The 21,822-nt window shown below is 42.6% G+C and overlaps 2 protein-coding genes across 8 annotated transcripts in view; both read right to left on the bottom strand.

The window, feature by feature from the left end:
• Positions 1–17,937, bottom strand: part of LOC115122096 (glutamate decarboxylase 1-like) — a 30,222-nt gene extending 12,285 nt beyond the window's left edge. Inside the window, exons 1-6 of one of the 5 annotated variants that reach the window (XM_029651287.2) lie at positions 17,835–17,937; positions 15,310–15,454; positions 13,457–13,510; positions 10,908–11,060; positions 10,468–10,710; positions 8,896–8,986 (exon numbers count right to left, since the gene is read on the bottom strand). In XM_029651287.2, the coding sequence (XP_029507147.2) occupies positions 8,896–8,986; positions 10,468–10,710; positions 10,908–11,060; positions 13,457–13,510; positions 15,310–15,385 (617 nt within the window). In that variant the 5' untranslated portion in view covers positions 15,386–15,454; positions 17,835–17,937. The other 4 variants (XM_029651284.2, XM_029651285.2, XM_029651288.2 and 1 more) reach the window with 4 other exon arrangements.
• Positions 17,938–18,233: 296 nt separating this feature from the next.
• Positions 18,234–21,317, bottom strand: erich2 (glutamate-rich 2). 3 transcript variants are annotated; one of them, XM_029651282.2, is made up of 10 exons: positions 21,133–21,317; positions 20,813–20,852; positions 20,650–20,686; positions 20,526–20,559; positions 20,342–20,381; positions 20,080–20,227; positions 19,627–19,820; positions 19,390–19,447; positions 18,874–18,945; positions 18,234–18,650 (listed from the first exon to the last, which is right to left on the bottom strand). In XM_029651282.2, exons 1-10 carry the CDS (start codon positions 21,138–21,140, stop codon positions 18,445–18,447), a joined length of 837 nt encoding a protein of 278 aa, XP_029507142.2. In that variant the 5' UTR covers positions 21,141–21,317; the 3' UTR covers positions 18,234–18,444. The 3 variants fall into 3 exon arrangements, with proteins under 3 accessions (XP_029507142.2, XP_029507143.2, XP_029507141.2); XM_029651283.2 differs by having other exon boundaries at positions 19,627–19,754; positions 20,526–20,562; XM_029651281.2 differs by having other exon boundaries at positions 20,526–20,562.
• Between the last annotated feature and the right edge of the window lie 505 nt (positions 21,318–21,822).

The raw sequence follows: 21,822 nt of genomic DNA on the forward strand, positions 1-21,822 counted from the left end.
TCTCTCTCTCTCCCTCTCTCTCTCTCGCTCTCTCTCTCTCTCTCTCTCTCGCTCTCTCTCATTCCCTCTCTCTCTCTCTTGCTCCCATTCCCTCTCTCTCGCTCTCTCTCTCTCTCTCCTTCCCTCTCTCTCTCTCTCTCTCTCTCTCTCACTCTATCTCACTCTCAGTGCATGGTTCCCGTGTTCCAACAGGGTGATTGGCTAGCAGGGTGATTGGCTAAGCTAATGTTTAAGAAAGAAGTCTCTCCTTTTTAATCTTGTTCTGTCACTACCTTGTTTTATTACAGTTTTTCTCAATTGCTAAAACACCATTTCTGAAACCGTGCTCCATTTCCTGAAAACATTAAACACAAAACCTCATCTTCAAGCACTATTTACATAACCTCTGACTCCTCTTGCAAAATGAACCATTCGCCTCAAAACAGTTTTACCTGTGTTCAAAATCAAACACTGCTCTCAAATCATAAACAAAGTGATCAAATGTTGAGTCACTGATGTGATCTTCCTGTCTGGGTTGGCGCCGTGGCGGAGATCTTTGTGGGCTATACTCAGCCTTGTCTCAGGATGGTAAGTTGGTGGTTGAAGATATCCGTCTAGTGGTGTGGGGGCTGTGCTTTGGCAAAGTGGGTGGGGTTATACAGATCAGGGTTGGGTTATAAAAAAATATCAGAAACTTTGAACATCCCACGGAGCACCATTAAATCTATTATTAAAAAATTTAAAGAATATGGCACCACAACAAACCTGCCAAGACAGGCCGCCCACCAAAACTCACGGACCAGGCAAGGAGGGCATTAATCAGAGAGGCAACAAAGAGACCAAAGATAACCCTGAAGGAGCTGCAAAGCTCCACAGAAGAGAATGGAGTATCTGTCCATAGTATGCTTAGGGCTGGGCTTTACAGAGCTGGGCTTAACAGAAGAGTGGCCAGAAGAAAGCCATTGCTTAAAGAAAAAAAGAAGCCAACACGTTTGGTGTTCGCCAAAAGGCATGTGGGAGACTCGCCAAACATATGGAAGAAGGTACTCTGGTCAGATGAGACTAAAATTGAGCTTTTTGGCCATCAAGGAAAATGCTATGTCTGGCACAAAACCAACACCTCTCATCACTCTGAGAACACCAGGGTGATGGTGGTGGCAGCATCATGCTGTGGGTTTGTTTTTCCATCGGCAGGGACTGGGAAACTGGTCAGAATTGAAGGAATGATGGATGGCGCTAAATACAGGGAAATTCTTTCGGGAAACTTGTTTCAGTCTTCCAGATTTTTGTGACTAGGACAGAAGTTCACCTTCCAGCAGGACAATGACACTAAGCATACTGCTACAGCAACACACAAGTGGTTTAAGGGGAAACATTTAAATGTCTTGGAATGGCCTAGTCAAAGCCCAGACCTCAATCCAATTGAGAATATGTGGTATGAATTAAAAACTTCTTAGGGATCAGGCCCCTTTTTCTCAATTTCCGCCTGAATGACGTGCCCAAAGGAAACTGCCTGTAGCTCAGGCCCTGAAGCTAGGATATGCATATTATTGGTACCATTGGAAAGAAAACACTTTGAAGTTTGTAGAAATGTTAAAATCATATAGGAGAATATAACACAATAGATATAGTAGGAGAAATCCAAAGAAAAACCAACCTGAATTGATTTTATTTTTTTGTTGAGAGAACATCCTCTTAGAAATGAGAAAGCTCATATTGTAAAATAGGTCCCTTCCACAGGTTGTCAGCAGTCTATGTTCAAAGTGTCAGGCCTGCAACTTCAAAAACGAATAAAAAAATATGAGTTTTTGTATGTGGACACAATAGTTTCCTATTGAACATACTTATTTCCAAAATAAATATTATAGTTTGATTACATTTTAGTGTGTCTGAGGAGTAAATGCAAATGTATTTTGACTTGTTGAAACAAAGTTTAGGCGTAGCTTTTCGGATTCCTTTCTCTGCAAGTTGAACGAGTGGATTACTCAAATCGATGGCGCCAACTATACAGACTTTTTGGGACATAAAGAAGGATTTTATCTAACAAAACGACACTACGTTATAGCTGGGACCCTTTGGATGACAAATCAGAGGAGTATTTTCAAAAAGTAAGTGAATATTTAATCTTTATATGTGAATGTATGAAACCTGTGCCGGTGGAAAAGTATTTGGATCTGGGGCGCCGTCCTCAAACAATTGCATGGCATGTTTTCACTGTAATGGCTACTGTAAATGGGACAGTGCACTTAGATGAACAAGAATTGAAGCTTTCAGCGGATAAAGACCTAAATGTACCTACATGTTTCAAATCAAATCAAATCAAATCAAAATTTTATTTGTCACATACACATGGTTAGCAGATGTTAATGCGAGTGTAGCGAAATGCTTGTGCTTCTAGTTCCAACAATGCAGTGATAACCAACAAGTAATCTAACTAACAATTCCAAAACTACTGTCTTATACACAGTGTAAGGGGATAAGGAATATGTACATAAGGATATATGAATGAGTGATGGTACAGAGCAGCATACAGTACATTTACATTTACATTTAAGTCATTTAGCAGACGCTCTTATCCAGAGCGACTTACAAATACAGTAGATGGTATCGAGTACAGTATATACATATGAGATGAGTATGTAGACAAAGTAAACAAAGTGGCATAGTTAAAGTGGCTAGTGACATAAGGATGCAGTCGATGATCTAGAGTACAGTATATACATATGCATATGAGATGAATAATGTAGGGTAAGTAACATTATATAAGGTAGCATTGTTTAAAGTGGCTAGTGATATATTTACATAATTTCCCATCAATTCCCATTATTAAAGTGGCTGGAGTTGGGTCAGTGTCAATGACAGTGTGTTGGCAGCAGCCACTCAATGTTAGTGGTGGCTGTTTAACAGTCTGATGGCCTTGAGATAGAAGCTGTTTTTCAGTCTCTCGGTCCCAGCTTTGATGCACCTGTACTGACCTCGCCTTCTGGATGATAGCGGGGTGAACAGGCAGTGGTTCGGGTGGTTGATGTCCTTGATGATCTTTATGGCCTTCCTGTAACATCGGGTGGTGTAGGTGTCCTGGAGGGCAGGTAGTTTGCCCCGGTGATGCGTTGTGCAGACCTCACTACCCTCTGGAGAGCCTTACGGTTGAGGGCGGAGCAGTTGCCGTACCAGGCGGTGATACAGCCCGCCAGGATGCTCTCGATTGTGCATCTGTAGAAGTTTGTGAGTGCTTTTGGTGACAAGCCGAATTTCTTCAGCCTCCTGAGGTTGAAGAGGCGCTGCTGCGCCTTCTTCACGACGCTGTCAGTGTGAGTGGACCAATTCAGTTTGTCTGTGATGTGTATGCCGAGGAACTTAAAACTTGCTACCCTCTCCACTACTGATCCATCGATGTGGATAGGGGGTGTTCCCTCTGCTGTTTCCTGAAGTCCACAATCATCTCCTTAGTTTTGTTGACGTTGAGTGTGAGGTTATTTTCCTGACACCACACTCCGAGGGCCCTCACCTCCTCCCTGTAGGCCGTCTCGTCGTTGTTGGTAATCAAGCCTACCACTGTTGTGTCGTCCGCAAACTTGATGATTGAGTTGGAGGCGTGCATGGCCACGCAGTCGTGGGTGAACAGGGGAGTACAGGAGAGGGCTCAGAACGCACCCTTGTGGGGCCCCGTGTTGAGGATCAGCGGGAGGAGATGTTGTTGCCTACCCTCACCACCTGGGGGCGGCCCGTCAGGAAGTCCAGTACCCAGTTGCACAGGGCGGGGTCGAGACCCAGGGTCTCGAGCTTGATGACGAGCTTGGAGGGTACTATGGTGTTGAATGCCGAGCTGTAGTCGATGAACAGCATTCTCACATAGGTATTCCTCTTGTCCAGGTGGGTTAGGGCAGTGTGCAGTGTGGTTGAGATTGCATCGTCTGTGGACCTATTTGGGCGGTAAGCAAATTGGAGTGGGTCTAGGGTGTCAGGTAGGGTGGAGGTGATATGGTCCTTGACTAGTCTCTCAAAGCACTTCATGATGACGGAAGTGAGTGCTACGGGCGGTAGTCGTTTAGCTCAGTTACCTTAGCTTTCTTGGGAACAGGAACAATGGTGGCCCTCTTGAAGCATGTGGGAACAGCAGACTGGTATAGGGATTGATTGAATATGTCCGTAAACACACCGGCCAGCTGGTCTGCGCATGCTCTGAGGGCGCGGCTGGGGATGCCGTCTGGGCCTGCAGCCTTGCGAGGGTTAACACGTTTAAATGTCTTACTCACCTCGGCTGCAGTGAAGGAGAGACCGCATGTTTTCGTTGCAGGCCGTGTCAGTGGCACTGTATTGTCCTCAAAGCGGGCAAAAAGTTATTTAGTCTGCCTGGGAGCAAGACATCCTGGTCCGTGACTGGGCTGGGTTTCTTCTTGTAGTCCGTGATTGACTGTAGACCCTGCCACATGCCTCTTGTGTCTGAGCCATTGAATTGAGATTCCACTTTGTCTCTGTACTGACGCTTAGCTTGTTTAATAGCCTTGCGGAGGGAATAGCTGCATTGTTTATATTCGGACATATTACCAGACACCTTGCCCTGATTAAAAGCAGTGGTTCGCGCTTTCAGTTTCACGCGAATGCTGCCATCAATCCACGGTTTCTGGTTTGGGAATGTTTTTATCGTTGCTATGGGAACGACATCTTCGACGCACGTTCTAATGAACTCGCACACCGAATCAGCGTATTCGTCAATATTTCCATCTGATGCAATACGAAACATGTCCCAGTCCACGTGATGGAAGCAGTCTTGGAGTGTGGAGTCAGCTTGGTCTGACCAGCGTTGGACAGACCTCAGCGTGGGAGCCTCTTGTTTTAGTTTCTGCCTGTAGGCAGGGATCAGCAAAATGGAGTCGTGGTCAGCTTTTCCGAAAGGGGGCGGGGCAGGGCCTTATATGCGTCATGGAAGTTAGAGTAACAATGATCCAAGGTTTTACCACCCCTGGTTGCGCAATCGATATGCTGGTAAAATTTAGGGAGTCTTGTTTTCAGATTAGCTTTGTTAAAATCCCCAGCTACAATGAATGCAGCCTCCGGATAAATGGTTTCCAGTTTGCAAAGAGTTAAATAAAGTTCGTTCAGAGCCATCGATGTGTCTGCTTGGGGGGGATATATACGGCTGTGATTATAATCGAGGAGAATTCTCTTGGAAGATAATGCGGTCTACATTTGATTGTGAGGAATTCTAAATCAGGTGAACAGAAGGATTTGAGTTCCTGTATGTTTCCTTCATCACACCATGTCTCGTTAGTCATGAGGCATACGCCCGCCACTCTTCTTACCAGAAAGATGTTTGTTTCTGTCCGCGCGATGCGTGGAGAAACCCGTTGGCTGCACCGCATCGGATAGCGTCTTCCCAGTAAGCCATGTTTCTGTGAAGCAGAGAACGTTGCAGTCTCTGATGTCCCTCTGGAATGCTACCCTTGCTCGGATTTCGTCAACCTTGTTGTCAAGAGACTGGACATTGGCAAGAAGAATGCTGGGGAGTGGTGCGCGATGTGCCCTTTTTCGGAGTCTGACCAGAACACCGCCTCGTTTCCCTCTTTTTCGGAGTCGTTTCCTTGGGTCGCTGCATGCGATCCATTCCGTTGTCCTGTTTGTAAGGCAGAACACCGGATCCGCGTCGCGGAAAACATATTCTTGGTCGTACTGATGGTGAGTTGGCGCTGATCTTATATTCAGTAGTTCTTCTCGACTGTATGTAATGAAACCTAAGATGACCTGGGGTACTAATGTAAGAAATAACACGTAAAAAAACAAAAAACTGCATAGTTTCCTAGGAACGCGAAGCGAGGCGGCCATCTCAGTCGGCGCCGGGTCTGTGTATCGGCTATAATAACTATTAGAATTTATTTGAATTACGCACCATCCAGTTTCCCCCGGAACTTGACCCGCGTGCGGGACACCGATCATTAAGAAGTTTTTAAAGATCATCCAACTCTGATGGGGGGGGGTTATAGTTATGCATGCTCAAGTTTTCTGCTTGTTATTCATTTTGGTCTCTCATAAGTAGTCATGTCTTGTGTTGTTGTTATTCATTTGGTCTCTCATAAATAGTCCTGTCTTGTGTTGTTGATACTCATTTGCTCTCTCATAGATAGTCCTGAATTGTTGTTGTTATTCATTTGGTCTCTCATAGATAGTCCTGCATTGTTGTTGTTATTCATTTGGTCTCTCATAGATAGTCCTGCATTGTTGTTGTTATTCATTAGGTCTCTCATAGATAGTCCTGCATTGTTGTTGTTATTCATTAGGTCTCTCATAGATAGTCCTGCATTGTTGTTGTTATTCATTAGGTCTCTCATAGATAGTCATGTTTTTTGTTGTTGTTATTCATTTGGTCTCTCATAGATAGTCATGTTTTGTGTTGTTGTTATTAATTTGGTCTCTCATAGATATTCATGTTTTGTGTTGTTGTTATTCATTTGGTCTCTCATAGTCCTGTCTTCTTGTTGTTATTCATTTGGTCTCTCATAGATAGTCATGTTTTGTGTTGTTGTTATTCATTTGGTCTCTCATAGATAGTCATGTTTTGTGTTGTTGTTATTCATTTGGTCTCTCATAGATAGTCATGTTTTGTGTTGTTGTTATTCATTTGGTCTCTCATAGATGGTCATGTTTTGTGTTGTTGTTATTCATTTGGTCTCTCATAGATAGTCCTGCATTATTGTTGTTCTTATTCATTTGGTCTCTCATAGTCCTGTCTTCTTGTTGTTATTCATTTGGTCTCTCATAGATAGTCATGTTTTGTGTTGTTGTTATTCATTTGGTCTCTCATAGATAGTCCTGCATTGTTGTTGTTATTTATTAGGTCTCTCATAGATAGTTCTGCATTGTTGTTGTTATTCATTTGGTCTCTCATAGATAGTCATGTTTTGTGTTGTTGTTATTCATTTGGTCTCTCATAGATAGTCATGTTTTGTGTTGTTGTTATTCATTTGGTCTCTCATAGATAGTCATGTTTTGTGTTGTTGTTATTCATTTGGTCTCTCATAGATAGTCATGTTTTGTGTTGTTGTTATTCATTTGGTCTCTCATAGATAGTCATGTTTTGTGTTGTTGTTATTCATTAGGTCTCTCATAGTCCTGTCTTGTGTTATTTACACATTTTTCCTCTCTTCCTGTGTTGTTATGGTCTTTCTTGTAGTCCAGAGGAGTATTCCAGAAAGATGATTTAACAAATTCAGGATTTCCTGAACATATCCGGCTTGTCTTAACCACGTGAGGGAGTCCAGGATTTATTGATCCAGAACGGTTGCTTCCCCTTTAAGCTATTAGACTAAGAGAAGCTCAGATTGGTTGATCTGACAACTGGCGCGACCTCAAAAAGGTCCACATGTCGATGACGGAGAAAACGATAGATATGGAGTCAAAAGAAAGAGACCCAAATTTCACTACTCTAGAACAAGAAACAATTTTAATAAAATATAACAAATATTTTTCCATTTCCAAAAAAAAAGTCATACATCCGTCATCGCAAAAGCCAGAGAGGGAGCCTGGCAGAAAATTGCAGACAGAATCAATGCGCATGTGAAGTGGCATGATTCTAATAGTCCTAGCTTACACATTGGTGAGTAGTAATAATGCTTTAACTTTATAGAGCACTTATTGTAATACTGGTGATATTAAGTGTCAAGGCTATGGCTAATATGTATGTTGTAGTAGCCAATGTGACATTGGCAATGGTAGGCCCATTCCATAGCCATAGCCTATGTAGCCTATACTATACATCTCAGATAACACGCACACACCTACACACACACACACACCTACACACACACTCACGCTCCTGTATGATGTGTCCTGTATGATGTGTCCTGTATCTGGTGTTGTTTAGCTTTGCAGGGCTTCATAACCTCTATCAGACTAGACCACCATGACACTGAGCTCTGATCAATATACAATCTAACCAGCCCATGGGGCATGTGTGTGTGTATGTGTGTGTGTGTGCGTGAGTGTGTGTGTAGGTGTGTGCGTGTTTTCCGAGATGTTTGGTATTCAGGGCTGCTGTTCAATACACAGTTGGTACAGTGCGAACAGCAGTCACATGAAAAAACAAACATTTTATATAACAAGCCGATATGGCCGCCATCTTAAACCTCTCTAACCTAGCCAATCAAAGGCTTTGGCCTTCATTCAACCCCAAGGTACTGTAACTGAGCAGATATGAGGAGAGCCACACTAATTGAGAACTAATGATTTGATTCTATTTTTGCTACATGGCGTAAATCCTTGAAATGTCAACAACAACCCACTGGGGCTTTCTCGCAAACTATAATCCTCATATTCCCTTTCCGACTGTATCGTTATACCAACAACAACCCACTGGGGCTTTCTCGCAAACTATAATCCTCATATTCCCTTTCCGACTGTACCGTTATCCCAACAACAACCCACTGGGGCTTTCTCGCAAACTATAATCCTCATATTCCCTATCCGACTGTATCGTTATACCAACAACAACCCACTGGGGCTTTCTCGCAAACTATAATCCTCATATTCCCTTTCCGACTGTACCGTTATACCAACAACAACCCACTGGGGCTTTCTCAAAAACTATAATCCTCATATTCCCTTTCCGACTGTACCGTTATACCAACAACAACCCACTGGGGCTTTCTCGCAAACTATAATCCTCATATTCCCTATCCGACTGTATCGTTATACCAACAACAACCCACTGGGGCTTTCTCGCAAACTATAATCCTCATATTCCCTTTCCGACTGTATCGTTATACCAACAACAACCCACTGGGGCTTTCTCGCAAACTATAATCATCATATTCCCTTTCCGACTGTATCGTTATACCAACAAGAATCCTGAAAATGTTGGCTAGTCAGCACAGTGATGTCGACAGACCTTTAGGCACACAAAAACAGCAGTGTATGACTCACATGTTGGTGTTGGCTGTGGAGGTGAGCCACTCCCCAGCCAGCCCAATGATGTCCAGCCCCGTAGACAGCTGGTTGAAGAACCGTGGATGACCTGGGACAGAGATAAGAGATTCTATCTGAATGGGACTTTACAAATGAAAATTAAACATACTGGGATATTTGCCTGCAAGGTTGCTATAACCTTGTAAAAACACACATCTACTACAAGGGTTGAAACAGTGTGTGTTCTTTCCTGTAATGAAAACAAACCATTTGATATGAACTCAGACACGTTATTTTCTGAAACTCCCACATTCACTCTTTGCTGTATTCCCATTGGGACCTGAGATGCAGTGGAACATTTGCCTTCGAGGTACTAGATGGGGACACTTATCCACTGATAACAAGGTTACATGACATTTAGAGTAGGCTAGCCTAGATGCTCACAGAGCTTGGCGTTATGTTTGAATGAAATTCAACAACAACAAACATCACTAGGCTACTAATATTGTATTTATGTCATGTAGCCCCCTAGACGAACGGACTGACTAACTAACTAAAGAGCGCAATATCAGAGATACGAAAGCGAAGTGGATTTGCTCCCGCGTGATAGGCTATATTTCAGCACCGTGGACAGCGCCCGTGATAGCGTCATTAGAATGAAGGCATGAGACTCAACTGCCATAGGCTAATTGATTCAGACAAACTCGTAAATCGTGCGACAATGTTTTTTAAACTATCGTCACTTTGTGTGTAAATGTCCAATGAATTGAGTTAAATGTCTTTAGGAAGTAAACCCAAAGGACAGTTTGACTGTTGTCGTTCCTAACGGCTTGTAAAATCCCACGCAGGCTTGCGTCCCCGTGGGCGGTACTTGGTTTAATAAAATCAAGGAAGGAGAATTACCAGGGGTACATACAATCACCCGTCATTGTGATTGGATGTTACTGATCAAGGGAACAGCTTATGCTTAAATGGTTTTGTGTAGCATTCCATTTTGCTCAAGTGTTGTGAACACGAGCAGATCACTGTGATAAAGAGAACACAAACTGTATCCCAATAACGTCTGAAGAAATGTTCATATCTAAAAAGAAATATACAAAGGTGCGTTAAACATTTTTAGAAAGCCTAAACAACATGGAAATATTTGTAGTCAATAGACCTACCGGTTGGTCAAGTTTCATGTAGACTAAGCTAACCATTTCAGCCAACTGCAATATTGGTTGTTTTGGATTGGAATGTATCCTAAAAAAGCAGAATGAAACGTCTTTGTTTCTCATGTAATTTCCTATCAAGGAAGGAGAGAAACAAAAGCCTATCTTAACTAAATGTATAGGCTAATGCTTTTTCCAATGGTAAAACATTTTAGTCTGCCTGGCTTGGTGAGACTATTACTTCTTCTTTTTCACACTCATTTAAAATGCTCAAAGGAAGAACTAAGGAAGAAATTGCACAATTGGAAATATAAGAAATGCAAAGATTTGAAACGTAATTAATGAACACAAACTGTCCTGAAAACATGAAAAGGAAACGTCTGGTTTAAAGCTGTATCCTGTTTCATGTAACTTAGTTGTGGCCAGTATAGTAGTCTACCTGTTCGCACGCCGTACTTGAGCGTGTCCCTGCAGTCCACGAGGATCTGCTCGAGGGACTCTGGCTGGTCAGAGAGCTCGAGGTTGAATCCCTCCATGCCCTCGAGCAGCTGGTGAGGGTGGTGGAAGTCCAGAACCTTGGTGGAACGGTCAAACGTCTTCCTGACGTAGTTGGTGAGGATGCCCACAAGTTCCAACAAGAACTGCATAGTCGCCTCTTCTCCGTTTTTGGCGGGAAGTAAATCTAGAAGAATTACGGAAAAAGCATTTACAAAACGAAAAGAAAATCGAAAGTAGAGGCTGGACGCCCTTTTACAGAAGAAGGCCTATAAATATAGGCCTAGGCTACGGTTCACTACATGTTAGAACATGTAAGAATTTGAAAACTAACGTGTAGGGTTATATTAAAAGTCTAGCAAGAATGAACTCGTTATCTCTCACCTCTCGCGAACATGTTGGAAAAATCGGTCTCAGTGCGACGGAAACGGGCATCCCGGTCGCTGTTGTCACAGGAATACAGGTTCTTCTGGCGTTCTGAGAGTGAGCCTGCGAGCCGGCCTTCCTCCCCGAGACTGTTGTTCTTCTGCAGGAACCCTAGGGTGTTACACAGAGGGGCACGAGAAGGGGAACATGCTCGGTCACCACTGCCCAACATCGCTAGATAATAACCCTATAATAACTTATATTCAGAGACCTGAGTTTATCTATGTCTGTTACAAAGGCAACGCATTATTTATGGTGTCCTCTCCCAGACAGCGCTTGTAACCCCGGGTGGTGATCCCCTCAGTGGATGGGTTTTGGATCAATTTTATGGAAGAGGGTAGTGTGTGTGTGTGCTTGCATGGGTGTCTTGCCCTCAGGCTCACAGGCCAGGCAGGCTCAGGCCCTACCCTGCCCGGTGACATCCACCCATAACTCAGTCATGCGAGAGCGAGAAATACCCAATTTATTCCAGCGGTGAATGTCCTCCTGTCCCCCCGGACTTTTCACGCCTGAGCGTGCAGGGACTGTGTGGAGGGCCCGGTGCAGCGTCCATGTCATTACCGACTCATAGAGCAGACATTATGGAGTGGAGTTAATGAAGGATGTAGATATTTTACGGCCTCTGGATAGGTTAGTCTATTGTTAATGAAAGTCCGTGTCTGTTAATAGCCCATTGATCTTAGAAAACAAATAGAGAGAAAACCCCATAGCCTAGCAGGCTACCACCAGAGAGGGTTATTTTAGGCTTAATAATTATGGAAGGATTTAAACACTTATTTTCACATCATGCAGTTTTCAGTAGATTATTCTATGAAAATATGATATAAAAAATGTTTTTGCAATATCGAATGACAGAGAGAAGGCTCTCTCAAACTCTATCTCTGTTTCAGAGCTCCATTAAAATGTGTTCGGCTAATCTCGGTTGGCACATTGGGCACTTATTATCTCACGAGAGCAGCGGCCTCGAAAAAGCTACCGGTTGACATGGTTCTCGTTAATCTTCCTTCATCCACAGGGCGTGTTTCTTTACTGATTGATAGGACCTGACAACTATTATGGGCTGTAAATCCACACTGACACAGAACAAAATCTAACACTCGGAACCATTTTATGATGACCATTGTCACTGTTCTGTTTTTTCCTCCTCATAAAAATGATTTCAAACTCGAGCACAAAGCTATATTCCTTATCAGCCCGAGGGGATATTTATAGAAACGAAATAATGTCTTTATCATGCATAAAAGTACCATATAAGCACTTAGCCCTATGTCCACATATTCAAATGATACGGTAGGCTATGCACATTTTTGGGCCTGATGCACAACGTACACAAATGTGAAAATGACTCATTCGGGCCAAAACAATGTCCTCTATAAAACGAGTCAATCAGTTGATCGAAAAAACATGTTTCTTCGTGCATTGTGGTGAATTATTTCGTTATTAAGGTTATGTTCAGGTTTACGAGGGTGGTTAAATTGTGTTATTATTCTCCGGCTAGGGGACGTCCTCCACATTAAGGGGCAGGTGCCCTACTTCTTTTGGCCCTCGGTACGAATTATAGGCCTGCATCGTAACTTTCGAGTTGAAATCCATTTATTTTAGGCTAATTTACATCCCCTCTTTGTGTTTGGATTGAAGCCATGATAACAATGCCTACATTTCCAATTAAATGACATTGACATTCTTGACATTATCAAATCCTGCCACAAAACAATATGTAGGTCTGACATCAGTGAAGGTAGGAAGGATTTTTAAAATAAAGGATATTTTCTCAATGTGTGAATGCTGACTGACGTCAAACCATCCTCGACGTATAGTGCCCAGGAAAAACAGATCGTCTAAGAATCCTGTTGGAAAAACACTGGATTCAATCGTTTCACCTTGGCTTGATTGGATAACAGAGACCTTATGGAACCTCCCAGATTTACCAAACCTTAAACTCCACGTCATCTCATCGACATCGTCACATTTCATTGAAAAAGCTCGCCGGTGGTATAAAAAAAAATCAGTTTTGCATGAAGGGACCCAAATCCATAGTCGCCTCCAAACGGAAAGGAAAGGAAATTAATGCTTAAAAAAATATATATATATATATGATAAGACCTTTACAAAATAAAAAGCTATTAGAAGGTGCAATATTTAGGCCTAGCCTATGTGCACAAAACATGTTAACAGCTAACTCAGCATAAAAAACAACTAGCCTATATTGGACACATCCATCTCGCGATAAATCTGGTTTGTTTAGACACGTTTCTATATTTCTGAGGCATATTGTTACTTGCCGTATTGTGGGCCTACATCCTATCCTTTGCTAACTGTAGAGATATGGATAGGAAGAGACATGGGGTGGTCGGCAACGGAACCCCGGCGCGCATCGCGTGGCCTAAAGCTAATCGCTAACTGACCTTTAGGAGATGAGAATGTGGAGTGACAGTCCGGGACGGCCCTGCTCTAACATCAGAGTATTCCATATAGTATCCATGATGGTTTATGGGTCTAAAACTTACCACAGATCTTCAAACCCAGTTTCCGCGTGCAGCCTTGCATCCACGCGTCATAGTCTAAAACAGAATGTTTGGGGAGAACGTTTGAAAATCAAATTCTGAAATATATGACTAGTGTGATTTGGGTGACAGCGGATGAGTTTTTATAAAGCGTATGGCAATGCATGACACAACGGAGTGAAGAAGCATGAAGCAGATACTTGCAGCAGTAGATCTTTGTCTTGGGGAACTTCACCCTATCTCGCGGTTATTATTCCTCAACATTCGAATGGTCCGAATCCACACAGTCCAATCATAATGGGCCATCAGAGGCTCACCGGTTTAATAAATACTGGCACGCACCCGGCGAGAGGCGGGTTGAAATAAACACCCGTGAAATGACCTCGCGAAAGAGAGCAGATATTAATTAGGTGAAACACAGTATTTGACTGGCGGGAGCTGGCGATGTCTAGCTGGCTGTTCGGAGAGACACACACACACACACACACACACACACACACACACACACACACACACACACACACACACACACACACACCAGGCAGTATAGTGAAAACTAGGCTAATAGGCTACCTTATTTTGGAATTGTATGATGGAGAATGCCATCATAGCAACACAAAAACTCAAGCATACAGAGCAAAGCGATGGGACGGTAAACAAGGCATATCTATATGCATATGAGCTTCATGATGGTGTTATTTGTCTAGGATGCAAGACCCAGACATAACCGCTCGAGGTGTCACTCAGAGCGCATGAAGGCGAGCGCTACCCGAGACACACACACACAGAGACACCACGAGCAGCCTCAGGTCAGCGCGAGTGAGACAGAGCGTGGCAGCGAGATAATAGCAACAACCAACAGCAGCAGCAGAGAAACAGGCAGAGCACAAAAACAACAACATCACAGCCTTTTTCAAGCCATTGTGCACTCTGTCAAACCTGAAAAAATGTCAGACGGTATTACTGTTCTACAAATGTATCCACATTCTTCCTCTGTCAAATAGCCTATGATGCCATTTTTCCATTTTAGGCCAAAGGCAGACATGTTAGCTGGTTAACTAGCCCTTCAAGCCTATACATTTTCCAAACGAAATATGACTAGGGCTGTAGAGAGGAGGGTTTGGGTCATTTTTCTTTACGAAAATGTAACTTTCAGTGGTAGGCTAGACAAATATGCTAATATCAGTAATCCGATTCTAAATGTCCCCTTCTCTCAGTGTTCCGTGGCTAAATTATCCAAGCGGGTCTCTACAAAACGAGTGCAAGCCATCATCACGAACACCGGAGTGGCTGCAATTACCAGCCATTCCCTGCGTAATTGCGCGGTTAACAGCTCTCTCATGGAGGACTGACTACATGATGCAAGGATTTTGAGGGGATAAATGATTATTTTTTAAATAAAAAAATACGAATTGAAATGCTTGCATACAAAATATCGTTAGCCAATAAATAATAGCATGAACATACATTTAGGCTATTGGTTATAGGCTTTACAACATACATATTTTAAAAACATTATTTGATAGGTCTGGTAAAAAAAAAGAAGCAAAAAAGCAAAAGGAAATTCGATAGGGTTATTCCAAATAATGGTATATTTTATATTCCATAACTAATTCCTTTCCGGATCCATAGCGCTGAGGACATTATAACGACGCTCTTTGAGGCGATTACAGGAGGTCCGTTTCTCAGTGCACGCCGCTGATCCGTTAGACAGCGGCAGGCAGCTGTGATAGCTCTGTTTTTAACCGGAATGATTAACGACAGGGCCCACACGGTAAAAAGACCGGGTGAGACTCGTTTTTATCAGGCAGAGGGGAAGGGAGGGAGAGGGAGAGAGAGAGAAAGGAGAGACTTACTTGTAGACGAAGGTCGTAAATTGGCAGAGTTGGGGTCCTGGTCCCCGCCAGTGGCTGTCGGTTCAGACGTGGCCATTAGTCCTCTGTTATTCCTGTGCGCTCCGGGACTCTTATCAGATTCTCAACGGAAATATCCAACCGGTTTCTGAAAACAAACGGCCAAGGGTTAAGATTGATGGCTCTGGATATTAAACAAATAAATAACTGCATTTATTTCTGAAAGATATGCATTATTTATTTGGAATAGCCTAAAATAGGCAACCTACGCTGAATTTGATCAGTGAAATTGAGCTTTAGTATCAGTGCAGTGAAGGAAGAGGATGATGCATCATTTGCTGTTATTATCTGCCTCTACGATCGGAATCATTTATTCTCGAACGTCAATAGGCTGCGAGCTGCATGCACATGCCGAGGGGAGATAAATGCTTTTGAACGATAACATCGCGTGCATTCAATTCTATTGGACCAAAATAAAGGCTGCAAATCTGACAAATGTATAGCCACTATATTCTACCTTATATACATTAACGAAAAAAACATGTTTTAAGCAGTAAATTGGACATAGAACCTTGTCCCCAGTGAAGTTTTTATGGGTCATTAGAGCGAAATCATCCCCATCTCTGAGACATCAGTCTTGGGCGCTCAAGCTAAGCGAAGAGCACCAGACTGTCCAGTCTACTTTTTGATCAAAGAGAACGAAAACAAAGGTCTTCGTGTCTTCAATAAAAAGCAAATAAATACGTCTAATCCACAAACAAATCATCCTTATCAGACCTATTCAGAATTAGGAATATGCTAAACGAAATATCCTTTCATAATTACGCGCTATGGAATTCTTTGACTAATTTTCTCAAACAAATCTGGGTATTGTAAGAAAAAATAATATATTTGACACATCAATGATATTCTACTGAAATCCGTTGGAAAATGTATTGACATAAAGCATATCGATTTTTCAATTATGATGATCTTTGAATAACAGTGAAGCCAGCATCAGTTAATGTCATTATTGATAATAAATAGTAATGCTAATGAATGAATCCTGCCACACATATAGGTTAATAAATAACAATAGACTGCCATTGCTATTAACATGTCATAGTAACACACTTTTGAACAAGAGAGATTTGGAAATCCGAACATTTAAGCGACAGGTCGTTGGTTAAAATATTTATGCCTTCCTAACCAATCACATCCTATTTTCGACCCCAATAAGAATGTGGATCGCAACAAATGTTGCAGTTGCTGGGCGCTGTGCAACATTATCTTTAAAAAAGAAATGCAAATATCTCACTATTATGGACAAATCAATCAACAGACCTATTACAAAAAAAGCTGTTTGGAAACGTGAGAGCGCTGGCGCTAGGAGGCAATACGCTACCTTACCGTCTGCGGGTGCACAGGTTGTCTTGTCGAGAGAAACTACCACCAAACAACCGTTCTCTATCCACCCAACGTTCTGATACGCAAGACAGTTCAATGCCAACAACACCAAAATAACGACATCGAGACAAATTACATCCAGTAGCGTGCCAGTGACCTTTTTTCCCTCAAGAATGTTTCATTTTTAATATATTTATTAGTGCGTGAATCGCCTATCCCCTCACGCACGTGTGAGTCATAGCATTTACCTCCCTCTGGCGCAAAATTAAGCTTCTGCTGCTCGTGACAGAAAAAAAACATACGAAAACCTCCCCACTTCCTGACAAATCAAATCAAATCAAACATGATTTATAAAGACTTTCTTACATCAGCTGATGTCTCAAAGTGCTGTACAGAAACCTGTCCTAAAACCCCAAACAGCAAGCAATGCAGGTGTAGAAGCACGGACGTGTCCCCTTTTTCTGTGACACAGGGAGACTTTTCTTCAGAAGGTGTGATGGTCATGAGAAATGCCTATCTCCTGTAAGATAAAATCACCAAGTGTCACTCTTGGGAAGTTTGATAAACATCACGTCCTCAATAGGCTACTTACTAACTTAGAGCTAAAAGGTGATCTTAGGGAACGACCAAAAACAACAGAGGAGGTTTTCTTTTTGTCACTTGCACCTTTCAATCAAAGGAAACATTTGAAAAAATGAGTTGGACAACCGTAGCCTACCAGATATAGACTTGGAATGGACTCATTTTTGCTCAGCTCGATTCTTGTGCAACTAGACATATGCCTGAAATGTTATTGCCAAGAAATGGACAAGTGATAGCCTATTCATTTTCTTATTGTGTTATTGTCCACATTTAGGCTACAGTGTGTGTATCATCTTCAGATTTGTGGTTTGTGAAGCTGGATTGGGAAGGATATGTTGGCTCTAGACCACGAGGTGGCGGAAACGACTACGCTGATAGATCTATGTGGTCAGGAGCATTGATGGAGTTTATTTCCCAAAATTGTGAAAGTCATGTAATAGCTCTTATCTATTCTTTATTGAAACTACACATTTGAAAAAAAAAAATCCAATACCTCCTAGACTAGGCCTATAGGCTGAATAATAAAAAACAAACTAAAATAGAGTAGCCATGGTACACACCTGAGGGATCTTTGGGAATTCACCTGTAAACTTCAAGGTCCTAAGCAGCAGGGCTCCAATGGGAAGTGTTCTCCACAGTCCACTCCACTGCCGAATGCCTCTTCTTTCACCCTCTCAGTCCTCTTTCAATCATCTCCTTCTTTTCTGCTCTCCCTCTACTTATTCTCTTCCCCGTCAGGACTTTTTAGAGATCATTGTTGCTCAACTTCCTCAGAAATTAACAGGCATTTAAAAAATGATCTGTGTGGTTGCATGTATGTTGAAATGTAGAGGTGTTGAAAGGTCTATTAATAATACTGGTTGTACTAGAAATGTAGAGTACGTTTCCACTTAGTCCTTGAGTACTTCTGTCAAACAAACCCTTGTGTAGAAGAAACCAGAAATACACATATGTCATAATGCTGAACTTTATTGTGTAATTTACATGAAGATTAAACAGGGACGTGGTGATGAGGAAACCGTGTATGCTGTGATGGCCTCACCAAGGCAATGTGCGAATGTGAACTGTAAAACAGTGACACAATTGATATATATATATACTCATACAAAAGGAAAAGAAACTAACTGATATTTCCACTGTCAGACTGGGCAGTGTGCTGGTGACTGACAGCTATGGAGAAAGGTGAGAGGGTGGACATGGTTTGTGTCTCCTCTCCTGCTCCCCTTCCTCATCTGACGACGATGAGGAGGAGGAGGAGGAGGAGGAGGAGGAGGAGGAGCTGTCTGAACTCTGAGAGTCTTGATCACTCCTAGAGTCATCTTCATCACCGGAGTCTGAACAATCATCATCATCATCTTGGCTTTTCTCCTCTTGCTCTGATGGAACATTGCATAGGAACAAAGCAAAGACTTTGATGAGCTATATCAGATGTGTCAGTGTTGGAACAAAAGCCTGCACACATAGTAACTCTCCAGAACTAGGGTTAATGTGACCACTTGAATCCAACTTCCAACAATTGTCACACAGCTACAGTGGCCAAAAGTCTTCTCCCACAATAACCTTTTTGTGCATGTGCATGATTTGGAGGGAGCCACTCACCTCTCTCCAGCCTCTCCTGGATGAGAGGAATGAACTGTTTGGCTTCTGGATTATTTGGTTCATAGACCAGAACTGGAAGAACAGAGCATAGACACATCAATCATCTGGTTGGCTAATTAATTAATTATTTGGTTGATTGATGCAATGAGAGACACATTTTACCCCCTTTTTCTCCCCAACTTCGTGGTATACAATTGTTAGTAGTTACTGTCTTGTCTCATCGCTACAACTCCCGTATGGGCTCGGGAGAGACGAAGGTTGAGAGTCATGCGTCCTCCGAAACACAACCCAACCAAGCCGCACCAATGTGTCGGAGGAAACACCGTACACCTAGCGACCCGGTCAGCGTACACTGCGCCCGGCCCGCCACAGGAGTCGCTAGTGCGCGATGAGACAAGGATATCCCTACCGGCCAAACCCTCCCTAACCCGGACGACGCTAGGCCAATTGTGCGTCGCCCTATGGACCTCCCAGTCGCGGCCGGCTGTGACAGAGTCTCTGGATGACAGAACTTACTCATCTGACACAGTTTCTTTGCCAGCACAAAGTCTTTATCCATCACAGACTTGAGGAACTGAAATCACAGACACAGATGGGTGTCACAGTCCATCCAGGCAGACCCAGCCTCTCATTGTTAACCAGCAATCTGAATTCCTCCATTAATCAGGGAAAATGACATCTGATATGAATGTATTCATTTTTAGTCAGTCTAATGTGGGACTTGGTCTGACATGAACTGAAGAGTTAATTTACCTCAGCCATCAGCTCCAGTGGAGCCCTGTATCCCTCCTCCTCATCATCATCCGCCTCACCATCATCATCATCCTCCTCCTCAGTGTGCTCTTCCTCCCCTTCTGGTTCAAGAGGGGGGAGGTGCTCCGCTGGAGGGTGAACACACACAGAGCAGGGGGTAGTTTGGGCCCGTGGCTGCACAAACACTCTTCCTCCTGCCCCACAAAACATCATCCTCATTTTTCAGCAGTCATGCAAAAAAGATCAAAACATTGGTGCAAAGTTAGATTCTCTATGTTTCAATCTACCAATCTATCTATAACAACCCACTGGGCACAGATGTCAATTCTACGTTTATTCCATGTTGGTTCAACGTCATTTCATTGAAATGACGTGGAAACATCTTTGATTCAACCAACGTGAGCCCAGTGGGAATGCTCTTCTACTCTAGTAGTCCTGTCATATTCTACTGACCTGTAACAGCTGAAGCTGACTGCTGTGATTTCTTATTATCCTTCATCTTCAGGTCTTGGCTGAGGATCACAGGAGGTCCAGCGAACCCAACACTAATGTTATTCACACCTCCTGCACAGAGCACGTTGAATCTCCCAGGTGGAGTGACCTGGGTGGAAAACAAATTAGATATACAGACTAGTAAATGATAAATGCAATAGCTTAGGGTTTTCTTTTTTGGGGGGTTAGTGGTTTTGTGCTTTCTTAAAGATGATTTACCAACCTTCATAGGATTTGATACTGCTTGTGTAGGAAGGCTACTTCTGAAAAATACCAAAAAACACACACAAAAATATGTAAATGTTTGCATCACATCAACTTGTGATGTGCAACTTTCTATCATGGAAACTCAACACCATGTCAGATGTTTTATGACGTAGTTAGGACTGGTCTTGCTGTAGTCTTACCGGGGTGCAGCAGTAAAATACTTGGCTCCCACAGCTTCTAGAACCAAAAGAAGAAAGGGAGGGTGTCATATATCCAGGTGTTTGTTTCACCCTGCATACCAGATCTTTACACAGGCCTACATACCTTTAGGCATGTGTGTCTCAAGAAGTGCAGGGGCCACCTATATCAAAAGCAGGGAAAATATGAATATTTGTATTTCATACAAATGAAATATTTATCTGAAATAAAATAATCTTCCCAACATGTCTTGTTTCATCATGTCTTTGACAAAATAAACACGTTTTACCTGCTTCTGTGGAACCTTGGAAGACCCCACACATTCAAGTCTGGAAACAACAACATTAGACACTTAAGACTGACAGCGAGCAAACGTCGTTACATGTAAGCACTCTCCCAACTACATACGTTAATAATACTACGTCTAGTTGATACCTCTTGGATACAATGTCTCATTTGAAAAACAGGTGTCTGTCATGTCAGCGATTCATTGTGCAAGCACTGTGTTTGTCACATTGGCACATCATATTTGTAACCAATAACTCACGTTAATAACTAGCTACGTTAGCTAGCTACTGTAATGCTCAGCTGAATAGCTTGCTGGCTCACCTGCTCATCTAGCCGATTCTCGATTACTACCAAACCCCGAGCAGTCCGATAAAGTTTAATAATAAATATTTATATAGGAAACAATCTTTTGCTTTGTATTATCGATGGAGTCGTAGTAACATTATCTAGCTCACTGTGTTGCTTGCAAGTTTAGTGGCTCATAAAACACGAGAAGAGAAAACAAAGTCTCATTCCCATGACAACGGGTGAACTCCCCCCTTCAGCCCCACGTGAGTGCCCTGGTGCCTAGTAACGAATGCACTGCTGTTCTATGATGGTGGCGCTTTCACTTGCTTTCTTGTCAACTGTCACACAAACCACACATAAAGCCCAGGACCACCTCACAAAACGTTTTGTCAGGATAAGAATATCATGATAAAAGGTTATGATAATGTCCTGTCTCTCTGTTCCCTCCCCTCTCTCATGTTTTTATTTATTTTTATTAAGTACACATTCTTATTTACAATGATGGCCAGGTAACAATGGGCCTTGTTCAGAGGCAGAACGAAATAATTTTGACCTTGTTGCCACTGTGTGTGTGTGTGTGTGTGTGTGTGTGTGTGTGTGTGTGTGTTTTGAGAGATATAGGCTACCAGGTGAAAAGTGAAATAGGGAAGGATAGAATGCTGACAGTTGATACAATCAGCTGAAACAACACAAATTAATCTCCTCATATAGGGTATTAGGTTA

Source organism: Oncorhynchus nerka, linkage group LG9b (genome assembly GCF_034236695.1).
Source record: "Oncorhynchus nerka isolate Pitt River linkage group LG9b, Oner_Uvic_2.0, whole genome shotgun sequence".
NCBI classification, from domain to species: Eukaryota; Metazoa; Chordata; class Actinopteri; order Salmoniformes; family Salmonidae; genus Oncorhynchus; species Oncorhynchus nerka.